This window comes from Chiroxiphia lanceolata, chromosome 3, assembly GCF_009829145.1.
Source record: "Chiroxiphia lanceolata isolate bChiLan1 chromosome 3, bChiLan1.pri, whole genome shotgun sequence".
Taxonomy (NCBI): Eukaryota; Metazoa; Chordata; class Aves; order Passeriformes; family Pipridae; genus Chiroxiphia; species Chiroxiphia lanceolata.
Genome location: NC_045639.1, coordinates 165,842 through 189,159, shown reverse-complemented (window position 1 = coordinate 189,159; position 23,318 = coordinate 165,842). Strand labels below are relative to the sequence as shown.

At 45.7% G+C, this 23,318-nt stretch overlaps 1 protein-coding gene and 1 long non-coding RNA gene across 4 annotated transcripts in view; both read left to right on the top strand.

Annotated features, from left to right (window-relative positions):
• Positions 1-8,282, top strand: part of SLC24A3 (solute carrier family 24 member 3) — a 114,467-nt gene extending 106,185 nt beyond the window's left edge. For both annotated transcript variants that reach the window (XM_032682415.1, XM_032682414.1), the window contains exons 16-17: positions 5,462-5,527; positions 6,487-8,282. In XM_032682415.1, the coding sequence (XP_032538306.1) occupies positions 5,462-5,527; positions 6,487-6,636 (216 nt within the window). In that variant the 3' untranslated portion in view covers positions 6,637-8,282. The remainder of the gene's footprint in view (positions 1-5,461; positions 5,528-6,486) is intronic.
• Positions 8,283-17,788: 9,506 nt separating this feature from the next.
• On the top strand, positions 17,789-21,627 carry LOC116784155. Of its 2 annotated transcripts, none has more exons than XR_004355979.1 (3): positions 17,789-18,706; positions 18,798-19,800; positions 20,708-21,627. It is a non-coding gene; the product is annotated as an uncharacterized LOC116784155 (long non-coding RNA). The 2 variants fall into 2 exon arrangements; XR_004355978.1 differs by lacking the exon at positions 20,708-21,627 and having other exon boundaries at positions 18,798-19,019; positions 19,682-20,093.
• Positions 21,628-23,318: the final 1,691 nt, after the last annotated feature.

Genomic DNA, 23,318 nt, shown 5'->3' with positions numbered 1-23,318 from the left:
CCTGGTGCCGAATTGCTACATCTCATTGTGATTAAGTGCCTCTCTTCTGACAGCCCCTTCCCCAGGCCCATTGTCAGCAGATGTTTCAGCTCAATATTTATTTTATTCTTCCTTCCTTGTTACAGGAAAGGAATGGAAAACCATCTTTTGCTTCTCAGGATGTATCTTGGAAGCATCTGTCACCTGGTTTAGAGAAGGAGGTTTTCCTTCTTCTGTTTTTCTGCTTAAAAGGAAACGTTTCCCTGCAGGATGTGGGTGCTCTGCAGTCAGAGGCAGCCTGAGCAGGGAGTTGCACCCCCGTGCTGTGCTGTAGGAAGCTGGCACAGCGGGCAGAGCTGTGCAGAGCCAGGGCACTGGTCTCTGGTACCGCTCACCGTGCCTCGCCTGCGTGTGTCTGTTGCACCAGCCAGGCCTGTCTCAGTGTCATCATCACTGTGCAGCACTGGATTTTTGTTCTCTTCCTTCCAGTGCTGGCTGGAGTCAGTCCAAACCCGAGCCAGAGAATGCTCTGTCTCATGCTTCTCCAAGAAAAAGTGTCGGTGGCAAGAAGAAAAGGTCCTGCTTTGCCCTCACCCTTTGCCTTCAGCTCAGTTGTCAGTTCCACAGTTCCTGGCTTGGACCAGGCCACCCACACTTTTCCCATGGAAAGGCAGATCTAGCCAACATCAAACTTTCCCCATCAGATCCCTTCTATTTCTACAATATCTAGTCTCTAACCCAACTATATATGTTTACTATTTTAAGAGTCCTTGCTGTTTCTGAACACCCATTAATGTCCAGGTGCTAACTCTGCCTTCCTCTGTGCTTCCCACTGGAGCTTCCATGTCCACTGCTTAGAGATCACTTGGCCACCCTCCTGCAGACACTCTGGCCTTCTGTTATCACCACAGCTAATCTGGGATGCCAGCAGGGCTTTGGGAGGAAAAGCAGCATCCCTCTGGCCCTAGAGAGTCCTTTGACAGAGCTCACTTTCTCCTCTCTTCCAGCACTGAGTGCTGGACACATTGCTAACTCTGTAACCCAGCAAGCATCCCTCCCTAGTGGACCTGGCATATACAGAGTTGGAAGGATGTTTTCATCCAGTTGCTTCCCTCTGGAATATTTTTTTGCATATAAACCAGACATCAGCCAGGACTATTTTAGAGAACAGGAATTTTAGCCTAAGGATAAAGAGCCAGGTTCATTTGTTCACATCAGCATTTGGGAGTATAATCTTGTCAGTCCATCGCTCCTCTGCCTGATAATTCAGCCAGTTTCAGCAAAATTTGACAGTAGATCAGAAGTCTTAGAGACGTGACATTCCTTCCATGCAAACAGGCAGCTAGAGAGAGCAGGAATAATCCCAGTGCAAGCCTTATTAGGCATCCAAGAATCCAGAGGGAAGCAAATACTTGAAAAACACATGGAGACGGGAAGCATCATTGCTTTGCTCCTCGCTGACCAGTTGTTTTTCACTGCTTTAATTCCAAGGCAGTAGGGTGAATGGTACTTTAGGACAAAGCTGGCCTTAATCTCCTCACAGCCAACATCTCTGTGTCTGTTCCCTGCCCCACTCTGGCCCAGGTACCTGCATACAGTCCACCTTAAATCTGAGGGAAGAGAGGGAATAGGATCCATGGGTGTGTCAGTCATGGGGCAAACATTAGGGTCCAGAATAGCAAGCAGGTGGTGACTCTGAGTGTCTGTGGGGGTCCCTGCTTCCTGCTGCATCCCTCTTCTCTTCTGGAGCTGTTACTGCTCCTGCTGCTTTGAGCTGCCAGACTCTTTCCATCTGCCACAGTAGCACTTGCAGCGTGATGTGTGGCATCACTGCAGCAGCAGTATGCAACTTGGCAGGTATTCATGGATTCATTTATTGTCAGATTCCCAAAAACCTGTGGATGGGCATAGCAGGTGCATGCTGAGGCCACTGTCTAGTCCCTCCAGCTTCCTGGAGTAGTTTGCATGTAGTGAGTGTATTTGCTCCCTGGTTCCATGACAGGGAGATCAGGGTGATTGTACTGTAGTGTAGGACAAAAGTGTCCTTGCCAAATCTCCAGGCATTACAAGAATTCTCTCCAGCTGTAGCCCCTGCATCTCCTGTGTGATACCTTGATTGTCCATGTGCAGCATTCCAGGTGGGTACCCTCTGCAAAGTGAATTTCGTGATACAGAACAAACCCAGGATGCTGCTCTCTTAGGAGTCTTAAAAGAGGTTTAAGAAGGAAATTCCACTTAGACATGCAGGAATGCAGCACATGTTTGAAGTTCCAGTTTGTTGAGACCACTGTCTCATGGCAAGACCTGGGGAATGATGGATTTAGACTGAATTTCCACTGCCAGACAGAGACACTGCAGGAAAAGGATCCCCAGACATACAGAGGACCTGCAGCTTTTTCAGCTGAGGGACTGGAAAGGTAGCAGAGTCCTTCTAAAATTCCTTACTGGGGTAGTTTCTGTCATATTTGGACCCTGAAGCAAAACAAGTCTGAGTTCTGGCAATAACTCCTTGTTTTCTCTTCAGCAACTGCCAGAAAAGAACTGAAGAATAGAATCACTTTTATTTCCATTGTTTTTCCTCTGCTGTTTGACCTCAACCTTGGTTACCTATTTCCTGCTGCAGCAGCTTGGGCATGGCTGGAGCTGGTGGCAGCATCTTTGCTGCACAAGCAGCAGGGAGGTCAGTCTGGCAGAGGAGACTGGGAATGCACAAACTTTCCGTGTGTGATGGGTCAGAACAGCATTATTCTGGCTTGCTTTAGCCCCTAGATACAAGCCAGACCTCAGAGGAGAGTTTGGGAATGTTGATTTTTCCTCCTTGCTCTATATGAGGGAGTGCTTTGTCTGCAGACAGTTTTGTCCTGGGGGAGAGGCATTTCCTACTCTTAAATGAACAGAGGACTGGGCTTTTCCTTCTGTAATGAAGAAGACTCCAGCTGAGGCTCTTTTTCTGGCCTTTGCCAAAACCTGAAATTATCTCCTTTCTTACTGTGAGTTTTGAATGTTTGGCTGGCCTTGTTTTCCCTAAACTTCCACATTGCCACGTATTCTGAGAAAAGATATTCCATTGCCTCTTGGAGGAAATGTCACTCCTCTCATGAGAGGGCCGCTTGACCGATTTCTGCTCTGACTTGACAGATCAAGGACACATTTTTCTTAAGCTTTTGTTCCAGATTTCAGAATCCTCCGAGCTTCTGTGCTCACAGTTAGAAGTCTGTCATGAAATGGAGTGGGCTCCAGTGATCAGCACAGAAGTGGAGTAGTTCATCAGTTAAGTGTGTGCTTTCAAAGCTGTAGTCTGAGGGGACATCTGTGAAACAGCAGCGTGTAGTCCAAAGTGAAATGCAGGAAAAGAAGGGCTTTGTCAGGAAGCTCATTTGGCTGAACTGGATGCGTATCACAGCTGGAATTTCTGGATGAAAAAGTGCAACTGTTTGGGTAAAAAAACCTTGCTGGTGAACTCGAAGTACTTGAAAAGCTGTGAAGAATTCCACAGGTGTTTCAGGAGGTGATGGCATCTCCCTGTCATGCCACAGAACAAGCAGAAAAGGGACAGAAGAGGACAAAGACAACATGTGAGAAGAGCTATAAAACAATGAGAAGTGAAGAAAAAACCCCAGAAAGACAGTTGGAACAACCAGACATTGATGTAAGACTGTTCCCAAAGCCCTGGGATGGCTGGGAGATGGATTGCATAGGTGGGTTCTGGGTGTAATTCCATAATTTCAGAGGCACTGAATTTGCAGTAGACGTGCTGTGGAGTTGCCCTGTGCACACAAATGGATTTGGCTGGCACAGAGCAATGAAGGTGCTGCTCCAGCATCACTCCTCTGGCACATGCAGTCAGTCTGAGCTCAGCAGACTTCGTGGAGAATGGAGGGATCCTTCAGGCAAATGGAGAAGTAAAATGAGAGAAAAAAAGCACATGTGAACAGTGGGGATTCAGCCTAGCTTGGATTTAGCTCTTTCAAAACCACTCCTCAGTACTGTACAAAAACAACTCGTGGTTCTGTAGGATCACTTTCTGGAGCAGACAGATGCCTGTTAGCAAATGTGGATAGGCTGCCAGGAAAGTGCTTGCTATTTAGGTTAATTAACAGCTCTTTGCTTTGCCCAGCAGTGGGAGCTGGGCTAGATCCCAGGCCAGGAATGCTGCTTGTTTGGCCCAGGTTGGGAACTGTTAGGCTGGAGTGAAGCTCAAGTTTTTTGAAGCAGTGACCCTGCAGGGGGAAGCTGATCCTCACGTTGGTTGCCCCCTTTGCTTTGCCTGCATAGGAACAGCATAAGTTGTGTTGCTGTTACATTTGTAAAGCTGCCATAAATAATTAGCATACACTTTCAACTTCTGAATAATCTTTAATAGCAACTTTTATTCCCCTGGATGACCTGCAAGGAAGAGCCCTGCAGGTAGTCCAAAGAAAGCAGCCCCAAACGTTTCTCTTTGGAAGCACTGTCCTCAGCAAATTAGACACAGAGGGCCTTTGGGATGCTCTGCTGGTTTTATGGAGGCTGAAGATGTAACAGAGAAGCAGTGTCTGCACTTCAGGCTGAATTCAGACATTTTCCATGCTAAAATAATTCCATCCTCTTCATTTGATTCCTTTTCCTGTAGATCCTTTTGCAGTTGATACATTTTATACTGTGAGTTTTTACAGATACTGGCACTGGTCAAACAAAATTCCTGACCGAAATCCAGACAGGAATTTATTGCAAAATAGTATCTGTCTTTCCTAGCCAGCTGCTGTTCATTTGGGGTAGCAGGGAAGGTGGCTTTAATTTGTGTTTTAGTTACACAGAGTTAGTTTAGGATTTTTCTGACCAGTCTGTCTCTGGAGTTTTCAATGGCTATAGGATCATGACATTTTTCACCTTGAGTTAATGCAGACAGTCCCAAAATTGACTTTCATGCCCTGAAGCAATCCAAATCCTTCATTTCTCTGGACAGTCAGTCTAGTGCTAATGCTGCATTTTACAGGTAATGGTCCTAGGAATAGAATGGTCCTGCTGTACATCCATACCCTTACAGCATATATCCTAAAGAAATCCTGAAATACCTCTATGAACAAATGATCATCATGGCTGCAGCCTTTTTTTATTATGTCAAAAATCTGTAAAGAAGGAAAACGTGCCATTTGTGTAAGCCAGTATTTTAACACATGTGAAGGGAACAGCAAATCTCAGGCAGCAGCAGAGCTCTGCAGATGGGGGGGTGTTTGTGAGTGCAAGTGATGGCAAAGCCCACGTGGGAGTAGAAGACCTTCAAATGTTGTCAGGTCTTAAGGATGTTCCTCTAATAATGCTCCTCCTTCTTTTGCAAAACAGGGAGTGGCAAAATAACCTGTGATGTAATGGCTTGCCTTGGCATTTACAACTTGCAGGCGAGTGTTTAACAAGTCAGCAGTTTGGGATTATGGAAATATCAGCAGAGAGAAATATTGTTGCTTGAAACTGTGATGGTTTTATAAACTTCCTTTTTTTACAGATTCGGTTAAACAGCAGAGGACTTATCTATTCTGTTGGTCTCCTGCTGGCATCTGTTTTTGTCACAGTATGTATATGGTCTTCTGTTCTTCATTTCCAAAAGAGAGTTTTTTATAGACATTTTCTTCACCTGTTCCTTCCTCACCTCCAGCTGAAGTGGTGTTTGCAGAGTCTGTGGTTAAGGGATAGGAGCAGTCACTGGTGCTGTAAACCTCCTGAGACCTCTGCAGCAGTCACAGGGTGACACTCCTGCTTGTGTGTTTGGCATGGGAGGAGCCTGGCAGAGCCATTAGTAATCATTAGTTATTCTTATGCTAGAGCTGAAGCAGATCCCTTGATGCATGATGAGGCCCATTCTCCTGTGGGACAGACAGACAAAATGCTGTACAGGGTGCTTGGTCCTCTGTAGGATCCTTCTGAAATATACTGCAGTCCAGGAAAAATAGTGCCTGGACGTGGCAATGGTTCTGTTGAAATCAGTGCTTCTTATTCCCTGACCTTTCCCAGAAGTGACACAGAGAAGAGGAATGGTGTGACATCTTCCAAATCTTGAGAGCAGGTGCTATAGGGGGGAGTCCTGTGTGCTGCATACCAGAACAATTCCCACATACACGAGACTTTTATCTTCAGCCAGAGCAAACTGTGCAAAGTCGAGCACAATCTTGGAGTGTGTGACTCCAGGTTGAGATGCAGAGGAGCACATGAAACATTTTGAGTGATGAAAAGGGAATCTGGCCTTTAGATGCCTTTCTGATTGAATTAAATGGGACTGTTCTTGCCGAAATGAAATCCATTGCAGAAACTTAAGCTGAGGTGATGTTAAGTCAGGGTGGTTTCCCTGACTGCTGTTCTGATTTACTGCAGCTGTGGTCAGCTCACTTGCTGCAGAACTTGGGTTGTGATTGCTTCCAGCTGATCATCATCAGTCAGGGGACAGCCCTCTTCTTGGTGCTGTAGTTGAAGAGGGGATTTACTGCTTTATTCAAACTGTTCCTGCTGTGGTGGCTTACTCTGTGTTTATTGTAGGTTTTTGGTGTCCACATGAACAAATGGAAGCTGGATAAGAAGCTAGGGTGTGTGTGCCTTTCCCTTTACGGCATCTTCCTGTGTTTCTCCATCATGACAGAATTCAATGTTTTCACGTTTGTGAACTTGCCCATGTGCAGAGATCACTAACACAGGTGTGTGACTGTCGGGAGGAGCTTCCTTCTTACCTGTGCAATACGAGCCACGGCGGGCGACTCCTCAGCGTGGGGCACCTCCAAGTCGTGACACACGTCCTGCTCGCTCTCCATAGGACCCGTGGCCCCACCTAGGTGTGCCCTCTCCCCGGCCCCCACGACCTGGAACAATCCTGCATCGATGTGAAGAGGTTTTTTTTTTTCAGCATTCATGTGATTTCCTAGCTCAGATTTTGAACAGTGTGACTGCGACTCGATGAACTGGCTGCTAACTGGCGTCAAGCCAGGCAAAACTGGTCTGCTACAATTCCTTCTTTTTTTTAAGTTATTTGATGGAAGACTAATTAATTTATGACTTAAGACTATTGCTACAATGCAGAAGAGGGTACGTTGTGCAGGGGCTGACTCTCAAGGAGAATCATGGGAATTTTTTTGGTTGTGGGGTTTTGTTTGTTTGTTTTTAGTTTTGGTTTTGCTGTTTTTTATTTGTTTGTTTTGATGGGGGGGGGGGGTGTTGTTCTTGTTGTTCTTTTTTTTTTACTTGCCAGAGATCAATGTCCTGTCTTGCATCCTCTCCTTCTGAGCACTGGGTCTCCTGTAACAATCCAAAGGTCACAGGGCAATGTAAAATGGAAATGCAATTCAAGATACTCAGCATAAAAGTGGATAAAAGAAGTTTGTCGAGGCAACAGCTGATGACTTTTTACTATAAATAATGAATCTTGGACAAGTGTGATGAGGAGTGCAAGCTAAATGTGGATACAAAGGGTAAACACTGCTACCATTTTACTATGAATGTTGGAGTTTCATTACTAGGGCATTTGTGTCGTTTCCAAGCAATAGTTTGATTGCCCAGGAGGGCTGCCAAGGTGCCCTGGTTTTTAATGGTCTGCACGTGGACATGGAAGGTCAGAACTTTCTCTGCTTCATCAGATCTCTTGTTTTGGGGGGATCCAATTGTTCGTGTCTTATTCGTTCGGAGAAGGACACGAGTACGTGTGGAAACTTTTCTAAATGAGTTACAGACACTGGTTTCTTTAAGAGGAAAGAGGCATATTTTGCACAGACATAGTTACTGAAGTCCTAATTTGCCATTCTTTGAAGAATACACTGGACCTGGCCAGATATTTGTCATCTTAAGCAGTTGAACTTATCTGATAACAGATCATGTGGATTCATCACCCTTCCTTTGGGAGGGAGGAAGACACAGACAGAGATGGCACTTTTTAAAAATGTGGAATATCTTCAATGCAGACTTGCTCACAGATCTTAAGTTATTGTGAAAGTTTAGCTGTTCATTGTTCCAGTATCCCAGCTAGATTTTGTATAATTCTGTATTAATATGCAGGCAGATTCCACCCCCTGGGAAAGGCCATCACAGCTTCGTTGATATGTATTGATACTGTGGATTCTTGCCACTGCGACTCCTGTATTTACTTTAAGCACTGATCACTTCTGATCCCTTTTGTATGTTTTCTCCTCTTTCTTGTATATGTTTTACTATGAAATGTATTAAGAGACTACCAGCTAGGTGAATGTTTTTGTCTATGGTACAAACAGTGGCAAATGTTAATAGTAAAGGTACAACAAACCCTACATAAAAGAAAGAAAGGGAAAAAAAAACAAAACAAAACAAAACACCAAACCCTAAACTATAGCAGCAAAAAAAAGAACTCCAAGTTAAAAGAAAAAAAGAAGAGAGTCATGTTCCATTCGCAGACGAAAAGCCAATTTTTGTTTCATTTGCACTTTTTGAGTTTTCTCTTGGCAAAATGTTGTAAATGAAAATATTTACAGCTTTGGTTTCCATAGAGCTCAGCACCTGATTTTCGTTCTTTCCTTGTCATGCTGGACACTGGGAGGCACTGGCAGCTCCTGGCACTGTGCTTGTCAGCGGAGTCCTGTGGGAAGAGCCGTGTCCCGTTGGCCTCGGGAACGACGTGTGCTGGTGGATCCCTGGCCAGAAGAAGGAAGGGCCCAGGGACAGGCAGTAGAGAGAGTCAATGATGTGCCTGCATTGTCCTTTTTCGTTCTGGAGAAGAGTTGTGTTGCTACTTGTTGAGCTCTGCAGCTGTTGTTTGAGCAGCCTTCTCCTACCTGTGCCCACGGGACGTCCTCTGGCTTTAGGAAGCCCGCTGTACCTTCCTTTGTTGGGTTCTTGTTTCTTTTGTTGTTGTTGATGTTGTTGTGAATGAGATGAATAATAATAATAACCACTAAAATGCCTAAAATACTTCCTTAAATCAAACAGTATTGGCAACTATGTGGCACGTGTCACTAAAAGCCACCCCCCAAACACAACCTACTCTTGTAGCGAGATGCAGTTGCTCCTAAGCAGAGTGTGTCCTTGCTGACGGAAGGGACAGATTAGCAGAAGGAAAAAAAAGGAGAGAAGTTTCCTATCAGGGCCTATTATTACTTCTATTTTGAATATTTATACTGCTGCTCCAATGGAGCCAGTTGGATCTATTTCTACGAAATAGCCATTACCTATCCCATGGCACAAAAACCGCATGAGTATTTTTTAGGAACTTTTCCTGTTGTTGTGCATTAAATACTGTAGTAATCGTAGCTTTGCATTGTGTGTGAAACCTGAAATACCTTGCTTTGATGTCTGTGTGTTGTGCTAGAGTGTTCTGTGACTCGCTCGTTCTCAGCAGAAGCAGAGGGTACCGTGAGCTGCCGTGAGCTGTGCCACAGGTGACCTGCCACACTGCTCCCGAGGTGCGCTCGCCACGTGCAGCCCCGTCAGCGAGGGCAGGCCCGCTTTGGAGCGCCACAGACCCACTGAACGTGCACCTTCTGCTTGGGGTCGCTGGAGGAGCCCGCGCCTCTCACGTTTGTTAGCGTAGCCAAAGCCTGGGGGAAAGTCCCCAGAGCAAAGAACCAGCAGTGTTTGCATCCTTCCTGAGCTCTCCCGGGCTGGCACGCACAGTTCCGTTCGGATGCACTGCGTATCCGTAGCTTTACTGAGTCTGGCAGGGGCCTGAGTCCTGAGGGGTTCTCCCCTCACGAGGTTAGACTCTGGAAGTCCCCAGCTGTGCTGGAGGCCATCCAGCACTTGGCTCCAGTCTCCCAGTGGGAAGCCCTGCCCGTTGCTGGCTGAGCCGTGGGCCGTCACTGGGATGTGGGGCCGCAGGAACCTGGCAGAGCCTTCGGGGACTGGGGCAGTGGGTGGCTGGGGGGTGCTGACTGGGGGAAGGAGAGAGTTTGAGGGGCTGGGGGGGACCCAGAGTTGGGGGCCTGGAGGGAACCACTAGTGAAGTTGGGCTGGGGGTTTTAGTGTTGTGATTCATTTGCAGTTTTATTCTTCTGAAAGCGAGGGTCACCTTCGTGTCCGAGGCTGCTCTGGTCTTTCCACCAGTCAACTGTTTTTGTTATCATTCCTGGCGGCTTCAGTGGATTCTAAATGAGGATTTCAAAGGGAGATTAAAGAGCCTTTTCCTCAGTGGAGAGGCTTCACTGCAACTCTGACTTTGACTTGCTGTCAGTATGTGATCCTTGGCTGGCTTCTGCTCGACATGGATGGCCTTCCTTCGACAGCGGTTCAAAGGCACAGTGCTAGGATGGGCTGTGATATGAGGTGGTCTTAAGACATGCTGGGAAAACTAGTTTTGTCCCTACCAAAGGTGAATTTTATACTTGCCTTTTTTTTTTTTTTTTAATTTTATTTTTCGTGTACTGCACTTTTTGGTAGTTTCTGCAGTAGGAGGACCAATCTGAAGTGTGTGCACAGGAGGAGACTTTCACTGGCATAATTTGTTGGTTTTGCTGTGATGTCACTTGCCTGCTTAGTTTTCAGCTTTGTGTCTTCAGCTGTGTCTCTGAAATCGATTGATTAGCTTTGGATTTATGATGATAGTGCTTGTGGAGAACGAGATGCAAGACTGGCTTTTTTTCCTGACAGAACAAGTCAGGTAGAACAGCAGTCTAGTGTTAGAAAAAACAATGTTCAAGGTAGGTGGAGCAACCTGTCAGAACAGGAATTTTTATATGTTTTTTTCCAAATAACCGTGTTAATACTGGTGAGTAAAACCTACATTGAATATTGTTGAATAACTTCTGGAAAACCATAGGTTTCTGCTGATTGACAAATGTTTCTTATATTAAGATTTTTTGGAAGCCCTCATCCTTTCAGTTAAAGTTCCCAGAGATGCAGTAGTGTGAGGTTTATCTGTTTCAAAGTTAGACCACCAGAGCTTTAAACTCGTTTAAATACATCCTTTAAAAATCAATCTCAGTGGACCATGCTTACCTGGATTTAATTCTGCCCTGCACTCACGACGTTCCACTTGCTCAGCGGTCACTGCAAGTTAGTCTGAAATAGACTTGAATCCAGGTGAGAATGTCCCTTTCAGGTTGGTACAACTTCAACTGAATCAGTTTAAAGCCAGCTTTTACGGAAAGCGGGGGAAGTTTGAATTCTTGAAAGACTTCAGTCACTTCACTTCAGATTTCAGGAGCTGCAGAGTCTGGGTGTGCCGACTGGAGGCACCAAGCAGAATGCAAGGCTTCCTTTCAGGAAGAAGAGTTTTCAGTATTCAGGGACTTGAGTGAAATGTGACCTTTGTTAAATCAGGGGCAGAACCCCAGTGACTGTTGTAGGTCAGTGATGTGTTAGCAGCAGTGAGTCCTGGAAAGGATGGGGACACTGCATTTTTTAAAAGATGAGTGAGCTTTTTTATTTTCTTACCTGAATAAATGAATGGCTATTAATACTACAAGCACCTTTAAGGGAATTTACATGAATATTCTGTTAGCACTTAGTGGCCTCAAATCTGAAGCATAGTTCTGAAATGCATCTACTTCTACCCAAACTGCTTGGACTTGTTCGGCTGAATGTCCTCAGCCAAGCTCAGGTGTGGACAAATCCATGCCTTTTGGAGAAGTTTACTTTATTCATGGGGAAAGCAATGGGGTAAGAAATGACAGTCTGTTCTGTTGTGCACTGGGAATATAAACTGGCTGTGAAATCGATTATTTGCTGGCCTGAAACAGCCTGAGATCTAGGCCAAGCTATCCAAGTTTGGGCAGAAGCATCTAATTTCAGGAAGGCTTCTGAAAAAGCACAGTTTGTTTAAAACAACAGATTTTTAAATGTATTTATATAGCTAAAATGACTTTATTGTGGTATATTTTAGGTAGGTTTTTGTTTTACTTTTTGTAATAGCCTTGCAGAACAAATTTTAAACCTTCCACACCGAAACAACCTGACAGAAATCCTGTCAATCTGATCTTTGTCTGCCAGGTAGGATTTGAATGGTGCTAAAAGTCAACGTGATAATTTTTCAGCAGCAATTCAACCTAACATTTCCACTGCCAGTTGAGGGAATGTTGTATGCCTGGACCTGTGGGGATTGTTGCAGTTGGTTACAGGTCTGTGTAAATGCTGGGCTGTGCCATGACACCTTTTTCAAGGCTCTTTCAGGGGAAATTTGCGCCTCATGCAAAGACACGCATTATACAAGAGACATAATTGATCTAATGGAGGGTTTCTAGATCTGACCTGAGCCTTTGACACTTGGTGAAGCCAGACTGTGCTACAGGAGTTTTACTGAGGGATTCAGTCATAAGTCCCTGTAATTCACTGGCAGGTTTTTAGCGTTATTTTTTTAAAATGTACGAACACAGATTTATATTCAAGCAACATACATACATATATATACACTTAGTACAGTATATGTGTCCAGTGTTGATAAGCTGAAGCCCTGTGGTAACCAGCTGTCTCTGCATAGGAATGAAGTCTTATCATGGCAACTGCTAAGATGCTATAAGTGTCTCGAGTATTTAAGATAGACTTACACATACCTATTTATAAACTCAAGAGATGGTTGCAGGCTTTTGTTTGTTTCCACATTGTATTAGCCAGATATTGTGAGCGGCACATGCCAGTTGCATATCTCTAATATAGCAGGTCAAAAGCTTAAACAGCTTATCTGTGTCCATTCAGTAATATTTCTAATTGTAATTACTGTTATTCATTTGAGGTTCCATTTGCAGAACATAAAGACAGCTTTGAAAAAGCAAAAAGACCATGTGTGGGACAATGGAGAGGTCAGGAAATTCTATTCTGGAGTATTTATGCATTTTATTTATTTATTTATCATACACAAAGAGCTGAGCCCCTGGTTCAGGAAAACATTTCTTCATGCTGGCAGAAGATTTAGGAACCTAATTTCAGGCCCTCCCTAAAGCTAAAGCCAGATGTCCCTGGATCAGGGACCAAGCAGACTAAGCCATTTAAAGCATCACTCCATCCTTTTGAGTGTCCACAAAAAGTGGTAAGACCTTCTCAAATGCTTCTTATAACTTGTATTAGTAGACAAGCTGAGGAATCCCGAGAGACCCAAAGATGCTTCTGCAGTGCTCACCTCTTGATCTCTGAGAGTAGAAATACATAAATAACAAATACTCCTTGCACTCTCAGTGTCTGTAATATCACTGCCACAAGGTACCATTTGCAGTAATCAAAATTCACGTTTCATATGATACCCACAAGTAGATTTTATATTTTTATTTTTCAGGATTTTTTTTTTATTTTCTTAGTTATCTGCTTTCAGTAAGCAAGTAATTTTCCTTTGCCTGGGTTTCCACGGCTCTTTTTAACAGCACGTGATTGGCTCTGGTTAAATGTGAAGATCTCCCTAAAACAGATGCCAGCAAACGCTTGATTGAAGCCTTTTTGTCCCAGCTTTTTGACAAGGTTGTTACCATTTACAGCAGGCAAGGACCTTGTGCCTCCGGATCCTGCAGGTGAAACAGTCCCAGCACTTGCAAACACACTTCCCCTTTTGCACTGCCTTGGTTTGGGTCAGGAGGTCTCCAGTGCAGAACAGCAATCACATCGTTGCTGTCAGCGTGGGTTGCAGTAAGGGCTTGTTAGTGGGAAATACAACAGCAACGATGGAGGGCTTTGAAAATGTATCAGAAGGGACTGGAAGCCTGTGTTTTGCCAGCTTCTAAAGACTTAGAGAATTGTCAGATTAGGAAGGAAAATAAAAGGAAGATAGAGGCTGATTGCAAACAGTTCAGCCTCAGTCTTTCATGAAGGTTTGTGTAATGTTCAAGCTTTGCACAAAGCAGGCTCCCATGTTCTGTCAGGCACAGAGCTCAGCCAAGGTGTTCCTCCCTGGTGCTCAGGAACAGCCTTTTTCTCTCAGTGATTCTCACTGCTGAGGGAGGGCCTCTGAGCAGAACAGGTGTTTCTGTGTCACGGGGTTGTCTGGTGAGATTGCTTAGGTGAGGTGAGCAAGGGCAGAGCTAGAACCACAACAAAGAAGCCAAAGCAAGATGTTTGTGGAATAACTTTGTTCTGAAGGATTTTTTTGTTTGTTTGTTTAAATGGGTGCCAGAAGCAAAGGACACAAAGTATGATTCTGTAATTATTCAGCACCCACGGAGAGCAAGTGCAAATGAGAGTGGTATGGCATCACAAAAAGCTGGCTGTTGTGTAATTAGGATACTGGCAAGTTTTGCAGGGGTTGCATTTACATGGAGACTTGCCTGGATAGTACTTGATCCTTACAACTCTTGGTCTTTCATCAGGAAAGGTGACAAGTACTTTGTCCCTTTGTTAGGGAGAGGGAAAGAGAGATGTCAAACCAATGTTTTCAACTCCTATCCAAGCTGCAAACAGTAGAGTAGAGCAGCCTTCGTGCCTGAGAGGTGAGCTGGTGTGCAGTGAACTTTGCAGTGCATTGAAGATTTAGGGACAAATTTTACTTTGTGTCCCCTTGAGGAACAGTGTGATTGACTTCACTGTCTGCCCTTGTAGAGCTGAGAATCCTCACTAGGTCCTTAATGCAGCAGTATGTGTGGGAGATGGCTAAAGGAATGGTAGGTTACCTTCATCCTCGCATCGATTGTTTTCAAAACTGAAAGCAAACTAGGAAGATGTTTGTATGTTTTGGGGGATTTGGGTTTTGTTTGATTTTTTTGCTGTGCAATCTGAAATCTCTGGGCAAGGTCTGGCGGTGGTTTGGGTGTTCCTCTTACTGGTGCATCCATCAGAGCTTCAGCCAGTGGGACATGCAGGAGGACAGGTCCGTGGTTCCCCTGGCCCCAGACACGGGTGCGTGTCAAGCAAACCCTGCAGAAGAAAGGTCACTTCTGCTGAGGACCCCAGCACAAGCCTGGTGATGGGAATTGAGGCACAGGTAAATCAGGATCCCACTGGAACAAAAAGGTGAGCAGGCAGAGCCGTTAGTCCTCAAGTATGTTGCACAAGTTGCGTGGTCCCCCACCCTCCGGTGCCACCCCCTCCTCCCTGGCTCATCCAGCAGCTTTCTGGGCCAGGCTTTCCTTAGGTCAGCGCTTCCCATAGCTCCCACTGTGCACTGAAAGGTGTGTCTGTGTTCTCAGAGCTGTTAGGCTGCTGCAGAGGGCAGTGGGTGCTGTTGGGTGCAGGCTCTCCTGAGAAGCTTCTCTTGGTTTCTCGTTTGTTGTGAGGGTTTGGCCCGTGGTGCCCCTGTGCTGGGGTGGGTTTGCAGGTATGTCCCTGTAGGAGTGAGTCAGCTGCTCTGGGGACAGGTGGTTTCTTTGCACAGAGGGGCCGCTTTCAGGCACTTGAGCCTTTTCCAGAGCCAAGCCCCAGCTGCTGTGTGTAGGTGGGGCTGTCCCTGTGCTGCTGAGCCTGGTCAGAGCCAGCCCAGCTCTGCACCCTGTGGTCAGCCTGGCGTCACTGAGGCACACGGGGAGAGCCCAGTGCCAGCTCTGTGTGTCTGGGGGGGTTCAGTCACCTCGTGGCCCAGCAGTCAGCTGTTCAGGATATGATAATTTGATGGAGCTGTAATGGAAAAGTTGGTTTGACATTGTTACTGGAGCCTTAGGCCATTGAATGCAATAGCTGCTGTGGCTGGTTCTGAAGCAGACTGCTGAGACCATCGTGCCAGTCTCTGAACCGTGGGCAGGACGAGGTCTCTGCTTTGTGGTGCTGTCCGAGCTGCAGGAAGCACAGCAATAAAAGTGAGTGAGAGGAGCACCTTTTGTGTGACTGGGGATCAAACGACACTGTCTGGGTTCCTTCTCTGGGGGAAATTCTGTGATGCTTCTAACCACAAGGAAGAAAACGTAGGTGGAACTGAGTGCAAATGCACATATAAATGTGTGTTCATTTACAGCCAGCCAGAAAACAAAATAAGCAGTGGTTTCTAGTAATGTGGTTCTACTCAAAGTAGCTTTTTATGAAGTCGGCTTGAAAGTGTTAAAACGGTGGAGCCATAGACAAAATATTTGTTACCTTTTGAAATGAGTTACAATGGTTTTGTCATACTTGTACAGGTATTATAAGGTCAGTCTTTCTGTATGTTTTATAACTTATTGTAGAATAGTCTTCTATGCATAGCTGTTCCACTTGCCTGTGTAAGTTACAAATCTAACAGAAATGAAAGCATGCATTTTTCTCTGTTTGCTGGTAACCTATGAAATTAGAAACTTGTATTTCTGTGTTTTTAATGTGTTATACTATAAAGAAAATTCACAGCACTATTGTCTATGGAATATCAAAAAGTTTTATTAGAATGAATTACTTTAAATGTTTTGTCAATTGATTTAATAATGTGTCAGACATCTACACTAAGACAATATAATGTTTATCAATAAAAATATCCTCTCTTTGTACTAACTTGACACTTCAGGGTGTGCTTGGACATAGGAGTGGAGCACCCCTGTGGGTCTCAATCCCAGGGATTTATTCATTTTTTTGCACAATTGTGAGAATACTCTGTACCCCTTCTTTGATCTCATCTTTGGATCAGGGAGTGAAGGAAGAAGAAAAGCGAGTTTTTATGCTTTGTGTTTCCCGTGCCCCGGGGGTGTGTGCTGTGAGGGGTGTGCAGCACAGCAGTTCCCCGAGGAGTTGGCCGGCTCGGGGGACGTGTTCGTGTGGGGGGCCGTGCAGAAACAAACACTGTGGGAATTTGATTTGCTGTTGTGGAAGGAGTCAAATTCTGCTCTGTTACAAGGATACAAATGTGACATTACTGCACTGACGTGATTGTCCTCCAGCGCAGGGAAGTGGGAGTCGATTGTCACTGTCCCAGCTGGCAGATTCTGTGCCTGTGACCGCTGAGCCCTTGAGAACCACGGTGATGAGAGCCAGTCCTCCCTCTGAAGCTGTTCCTGGAGTAATATTTTGAGTAATGCTTGGAATAACAAAGAGGGAGAGGTGCTATTATAACAGTTCTGATGTGGCCAGTTTCCATTAGGTGCTGCAGAGCACTTGTGGACAGGGATGGTTGGAAGCCCATGCTTTGAGAGAGGGAAATACTTGTGCTGCTTTTCTACCCTGCACCAGCTGAGAAGAAGCTGCAATTTCCCCCCTAACTCAGCCTCTCTTGGTGACTTCCTTCTGCCTCATCCCATGAGACGGTTGGGACACTTCAGCTGACCCCCCTTCCCATTATACTTTCCCTGACAGAAGATGCTGAGATCCTTGAATGAAAAGGCCTGTAATTGGGTCTGGCTACCTCACCTAAACCCCTTTTGCTTATGTCTTTGTAACAGCTGCTGACAAAATGATCTGTTTCTTCTGACGTGCCCACCGTGTCCACGAGAAGCAGTGGTGTATCTTAGGCAGGGTGTTTACTTACATGTGCCCAGCTATTTCCAGGTGCAGAGGAGTCCTGCAGTGCAGGAAAAGCACACATGCTGATCCTGCACCTCTGTCCAGGAGGGCAGAGATGAGGTGCAGCCTTTGATGTTAATGCAGAAAATGTCTTTCATCAGTGCAGGCCCAGCAGTGGTCTTGAAAATATTTTCCATTGGTGTGATTGTTTGCTTTCCAACTCTGCGTGCTGGCAACCCAAAACATATGTTGGAATCCATACAGATGCTGCGTCTCTGTAGATAATTCCCCATTACTCATTTTCTGGTTCAAAGATAATCTTGCTGCTTGTCACAATTTGGAGCAGTTCCAGTTGGTTGTTGGAATCTGAAGATACTCTCACTCCTTACCCCCTGCCACAGTGATATGCCAAATATGCATCCTTTTTGAGTCTGCCTTGTGATTACTTCACTTTAGAAAAATTTGGTGTAACTTGCAACCTGGAAAGTTAGAGATTGGTTTTCAGAGATCAGGGAGTAATTGAATTTCTGACCACTTTCATTAAAGTTAGGGAAATCTGAGTGTGAAGGCAAGCCATCATTGCTTTCACTGGTGGAGGTATGGATGAGTACATATTCATCTTCATGTATTCACTTTTGCTTTTTTAGAAGCTGTTCTATGTTGTCTTTGCATTACTCCTCAGCCATCATAAACCCTGCCTAAGCAAAGATGTGGATTCTTAGTGCAGAACAAAAAAAAAAAAGATGCATCAGAGCACAAGTACAAAGTAGTGAAAAGAAAACTAACTGTTCTCTCCCACCTGGCCATCTTTATCCATCATAAAGATACAAAACTAGAGCACAAATCCTATTTATATTCCCTTTGAAGGTCACTTCTGGCTTGCTTTACAGAGGCCAGACTTGTGCCTTTGCTACCCCAAAAGCTATTTGCTTTGAAATAAGAGATCTGTTTTCTCTAAGTTGCAGATAATAATCTCCCTCCTGGCTCTGCCCAGTTGACTTTGGCCTGTTTATTCCACCAGAAGGAGTGTGTGATTGCAGGGCAGGACGAGGGGCTGCCTGGTGTCCTGAAGCAGTGGGGTTGTGCATCTCAGGAAGGCTGAGGCGTTTCCATCCAGCTCTGTCACAGCCCTCAGGGGTTGGTGCAGGCATCTCCCAGCTCCAGGTGAGACTTCCCACCTGAGGTTTCTCCCATCCTTGCACGAGCATGTTAGGACATGGAATCCTGGACATGTCAGCTGCTCCTTGGAAAACAGCTGATTAATGGTTAGAGCTGTTAGTGCCAAAATAAAACTATTTGGCTGCCTAAAATGGGGCAGCCTTCAAGTTGCTGCTGGGCTGCACAGCTCCTGAGACTGCTGCTCCCAGTCCTTGGCACTGGGAGGTGGATGCACACAGGTACTCCCAGCACATGGTGCTTTCCCAAAAGCTGAAGCAGAGGCAGCGGGGGGCTGTGCCTTGGAAGGGCAGAACGGAGACCCGGGACCTGGGAGGAACTGCAGGTACGTGGATTTTGTGCATTTTCCCTCCCTGCTGCAATGAGGATCGGCCTTCTTGGCACAGTTGGGTGTCTTCCCCCTTCCTGCCCGGCAGCTTTGAGCAGGCTGAGCATTCAGAGAGGAGGAGGAGGCTGATCCTCAGCCCCCGAGTGTCGGGAACAAGCGGTGCTCTGTGCCTGGCGTGAGGCTTTGCAGTGCCAACCAAATCGCTAGAGAAGAGTAGCACAGAATGAACAAAAACAATTGAATGCCACAGTCTGGAGACGGCAGGTGCAGTGAAACCACTTCAAGCTGCTCACACAAGAAGATTTTACAAGTGAGCCTTTAAAGAATAATGGGGAAAAAAATAAGTGGCATAATTAATATATCAGCTGCAGTGGAAATGTCTCAAAACAAGTAACATTTTAAAAAGAGAGCTCTGCTTTTTATGTGAACTTAAATCAACACTTGTCCTGCCTAAAATTCTTCTATGCTGGCTGCAGGGAGGGCTTGGATAGAAGTGTATTTTCTAATGTTGCAGAGCAATGCCATCTAGGGCATAGAGCTTTACAGTTACCAACAGGAGTGCTATCCATCCTTAGTGACAGACCTTCCTGGGCTGAATATTAATAACTGGTTAATCACCTCTGCATTAGGCCTGTTGGGACGTGCTCATTTTCAATATCTGCTTCCAGTTTTCTGAACTATGCTCCTGTCAGTTTTTAATGGATAGTTTTGTCTCAACTGGAACATAGTGAGTTTCTGTATATACCTTAGTTCCTCCTGAAATCCTCCTGTTAGCTTTCATCTGTGCAGCACAGCAGGCATTATCAGTGGTCTCTCTAATCTTCAGCTACTGGAAGAATCCACCCTGGCTGTGATTAGAGCCACGATACATTTAGGCAGTAGATTGAAATGCTAAACCTAACAGGCCAGATCTCGTCATCCTTATTCAAAAGCTACTTAGTGTGTTACTGAGGTTCTCTTGTTGAAACCAAGCTGCCTGTAGAACACTGGTCTGCATTAACTGAAAACATCTCAAGAACCTGGCCCAGCTGCAGCTCTGTCCTCGCTCCTGGCTGACACAGCTCTCTCCAGGCTGAAGTGCCAAATACGAGGTAAGAACCTGCTGGCTCTGGTGGACGTCTGTGGCAGTAACGAACCCGGGCTCACACGTGATACATTTTACCCACTGTCTTGTCCTCCTGCTTCATACCGTTTGACCTCATCATGCTTGGCCTTTCTAAGGAATGGTAGCAATATTTAGTGGCACTTTAGACTCTGCCCCCCCCCCGGAGAACAGCAAGTGCTTTAACTCTCCAATCAGTCTCAGGACATTCTTTAAACTCCCAAGGCTGCACAGCAGCTTCTGGACCAGCCAGCTTCTGCCCTCTTCTCTGAGAGTTACACTTAGAGCTGGTGATCCTCAAGTTACTGGCCTTGTGTGATTTTGTTGTTTTTACAACCAGCTTCAAACTGAAGGCAAAAAATACTTGACTATAACTTGAAAACACACGGGGAAATGTTAATGCTTTTACTAGTAAAGACAAGAGCTTTTAACAAAGCTACGAGCATTCTTTCCCCTCCCCTTGACTAATGGCATTCTTGTTGCTATCTGAGCAAAGAGGGGGCCTGGTTCTCCTCCAGGTTCACAGTGGTCTGGTGTGGCTGCCAAGAGCTTAGAACAGTAGTGCTTATGGGCACAAAAATGCACGCACACTCCTGCATAGTGAGGCACTGCAAGTCTGGGGAAACAAGGGTTAGATGTTAACAGTGTTAATTAAGAAGCAGAAAGTGCATTGGTAACTAAATTTTTACAGTGTCTACTTAAACAGTGCACTGTTTAAACACGATGCTGAAGTGACAAATAATTGGTTCATCAGAGTTCTCCCTGGTGATCTGTTGTCCCATAAATTGGTATGGTGTCTGTCACTTTTCATTGTAACTGGACATGTGAAGCACAGATTATTTAGCAAACAGTTTTACAGCCAGGCTACAAACACTGTCTTTTTAGTTCTTTGATAGCGTAAAGATGAAAGGAGGACTCACAGTCATTACTTTCCTGCAAGTTAAGACGGTTGTGCAAGAAGGACTGGGAATGCCAGCCTGTGTGTTTTGGAAGGTGATGGGAGCATGCTCTCGTGTGCCAGGACCCCATCCACCACAGAGAAGGCAGGGGCTGGTTTATTTGGTACCTGATACTTCCAAGTGCTTTAAAACTGATGTCCAGACTTGGATCAACTCAAGTTGCTGTGCTTCAGTGCTGGGTCTGAGATGGCACCAGTGATGCTGAATGCAGGTGGGCTGAGGAAGCAGTTAGCCAAACACAGGCCCTACCCCCATTCTCTCCTACCCACAGAGTGTCACATAAAAAAAGATGTGGGTTCAGTGTTGGGATCAGAACATGGCTGTGATCCTTCCCAAGTTCCTGAGGATTACTCACAGCTAGTGTCTGGCAGTCATTGTCTCCCTGGACCGAGGTCTCATCACTACTCTCATGTTACTTTGGCTCAGGCTGTAGAGAATGGAATAGCTTTTGGCAGATACAGAGGTGGAATGAGCTCTAATTGGCAGCTGGAGGCTTGTTCTTACACCTCCCCTTCTTGCTCCCTGATCCAGTGAGGCTGCTGGTGAGGAGGTGGATCAGATGCCATGGCCCTCACATCTTACACAGTGCTCAGAGAGGGCAGGATGTGTGTGGTGTCTTTGCATTACTAGGTCTGCACTCTGCAAGGGCTTTCTGAGAAACTTGGGGTTCTGGTCCACACACTCTCTGGGAGCTGAGATGTCAAAGTGCTCACACATCCCTGTATGGAGACATATTTTATTTAGTAATTGCTTTCAAAAAAATACTTGAAAATTAAAGAAAGGGAAGGTAAAAAGTAAGCGCTGCTGAGCTGGAAATGCAGCTTTTCCACTTAGTCATTTCCTGGCTGTCAGGAAGACTAGGTGCTGTCAGATCTCTCATCAGAGCCCCAGCACAGAGGACTGATGTGAGGGAGTGTTGAAAAGCTGCTGGCCAGATCTACTTTCATGGGCCAAAGCTGAGGGAAGGGGAAGAGGCGGAACAAGGTGGGATTCTGCCTCACTGTCCACGGCAGGTCATGCCTGAGCACAGAACAACTCAGGATCCCAATACCAGCCTTGCTACCAAAAACTAGTCTTGCAGAAAAACTAGTTGGTTCAGCTCTGTGGGGTTTTGTTCACTTGCTGGTTAGTGGGTTGGTTTGGTGGTTTTTTTCTTTCCATGTGTGTCATTATGTCTCCTCTGCTCACTGCATGAAAAGGTAATTAGGAAAACTAACCTAAATATCTTAGTCTGTTGTGCTCTTAACCAGTTTTTGTTGTGCCTTCCTTCATGCAGTTTGATTCCCATCTCTCTCCTCCCTTGCTATAAAACACAGCTGAGTGCAAATCAGAACAAGAAATGCAGCCTGACGGCCGAAGTGTAATGTGCATAATACTGCCAGGGGTGAGAATTTGAATGTACTGAAGTAATTGCTGTCACATGCTATAAGCTGAAACACACATCATGTTTTCAGGTGAGAAGAGATCACTCTGAAATCATCAGAGGCTGGGGGTGGATGCACCTCCATGGCTGGGAGATGGCACAGGTATGCCTGTAGTGCAGCAGCAGTGCGTTCAGCTTGCAGGAGAGAGAGCCCCGCAGCTCATCTGTCTGTCCTGTAAAAAGGTGCTGTAGTTTCTCTTCTCGCTCCCACAGAGCTCACAGCAGTGTGACAGGCATCTAAGACAGGAGCCAGTGCAAGAGGAAAGTCTCTTGATGTAGGAATCTTGGCTCCCATGAGAGAAGCTAGCTGAGGGAATTAATAGTTGCTGCTCCTTGCTGCCATTGCCACAGTGTGACAACAGATAAACGCATCTGTTTTCTATCCCTTCAATACACTCAGGAGGTTGAAGATCCATCCCAGTAACACTGTTCTCCTTTGTACTCACGATGTGATTTTTATAGCTAAAGTACACAGTGCCCAGGCTCAGTCAAAACCAAATTCCATGAGAAAGCTTCCCTCATGTCTCCAGGGTATATAATACAGCAAAGTAGCAGCTTGGGGAAAGCTATGTGCCAGCCTTGTCCAGACTAGACAAGTGCTCTGGGGCATCCCACTAGTGCTTAAAGCCTTCTGCCTATGCATTGGTGTCTGCCCCACACCCACATGATGGGAAATACAGCCCAGCCGTTCAGGGCTTGGGAAAAACTGCTGTTCTTCAGGCTTACTGTATGTATAGAAAATCATGCCAAGCCCAGCTCCAACTCGCAGCTGGATTGAGGGGAGGGCTGTCAGTCAGGGATAAATGAGAAACACAAGCCATGAAACTTGACCCCAGACTTTAGGTTCTTCAAAGGCTTTATGTGGCAAAGGCTTTTCCAGTGAATTTCCTCCAGTCCTTAGCGGTCAGTTCTGCTCCAGTTTGGCAGGGCTGCCTATATCCTAACCTGCCTCTTGTTTACTGCCCTGTTTGCTCTTGTTTTGCTCTATGGCTGGCAGGCACCTCAGTCAACTGCTCTTAAATGCTTTTGGGGGGCAGCAGTGGCTCCCCTCCTCTCTGTGAGGGTGGCCAAGAGCTCCGATAGCTCTGCCAAGCCAGGCACTGCAAAGCTGGACTTCAGTACCAT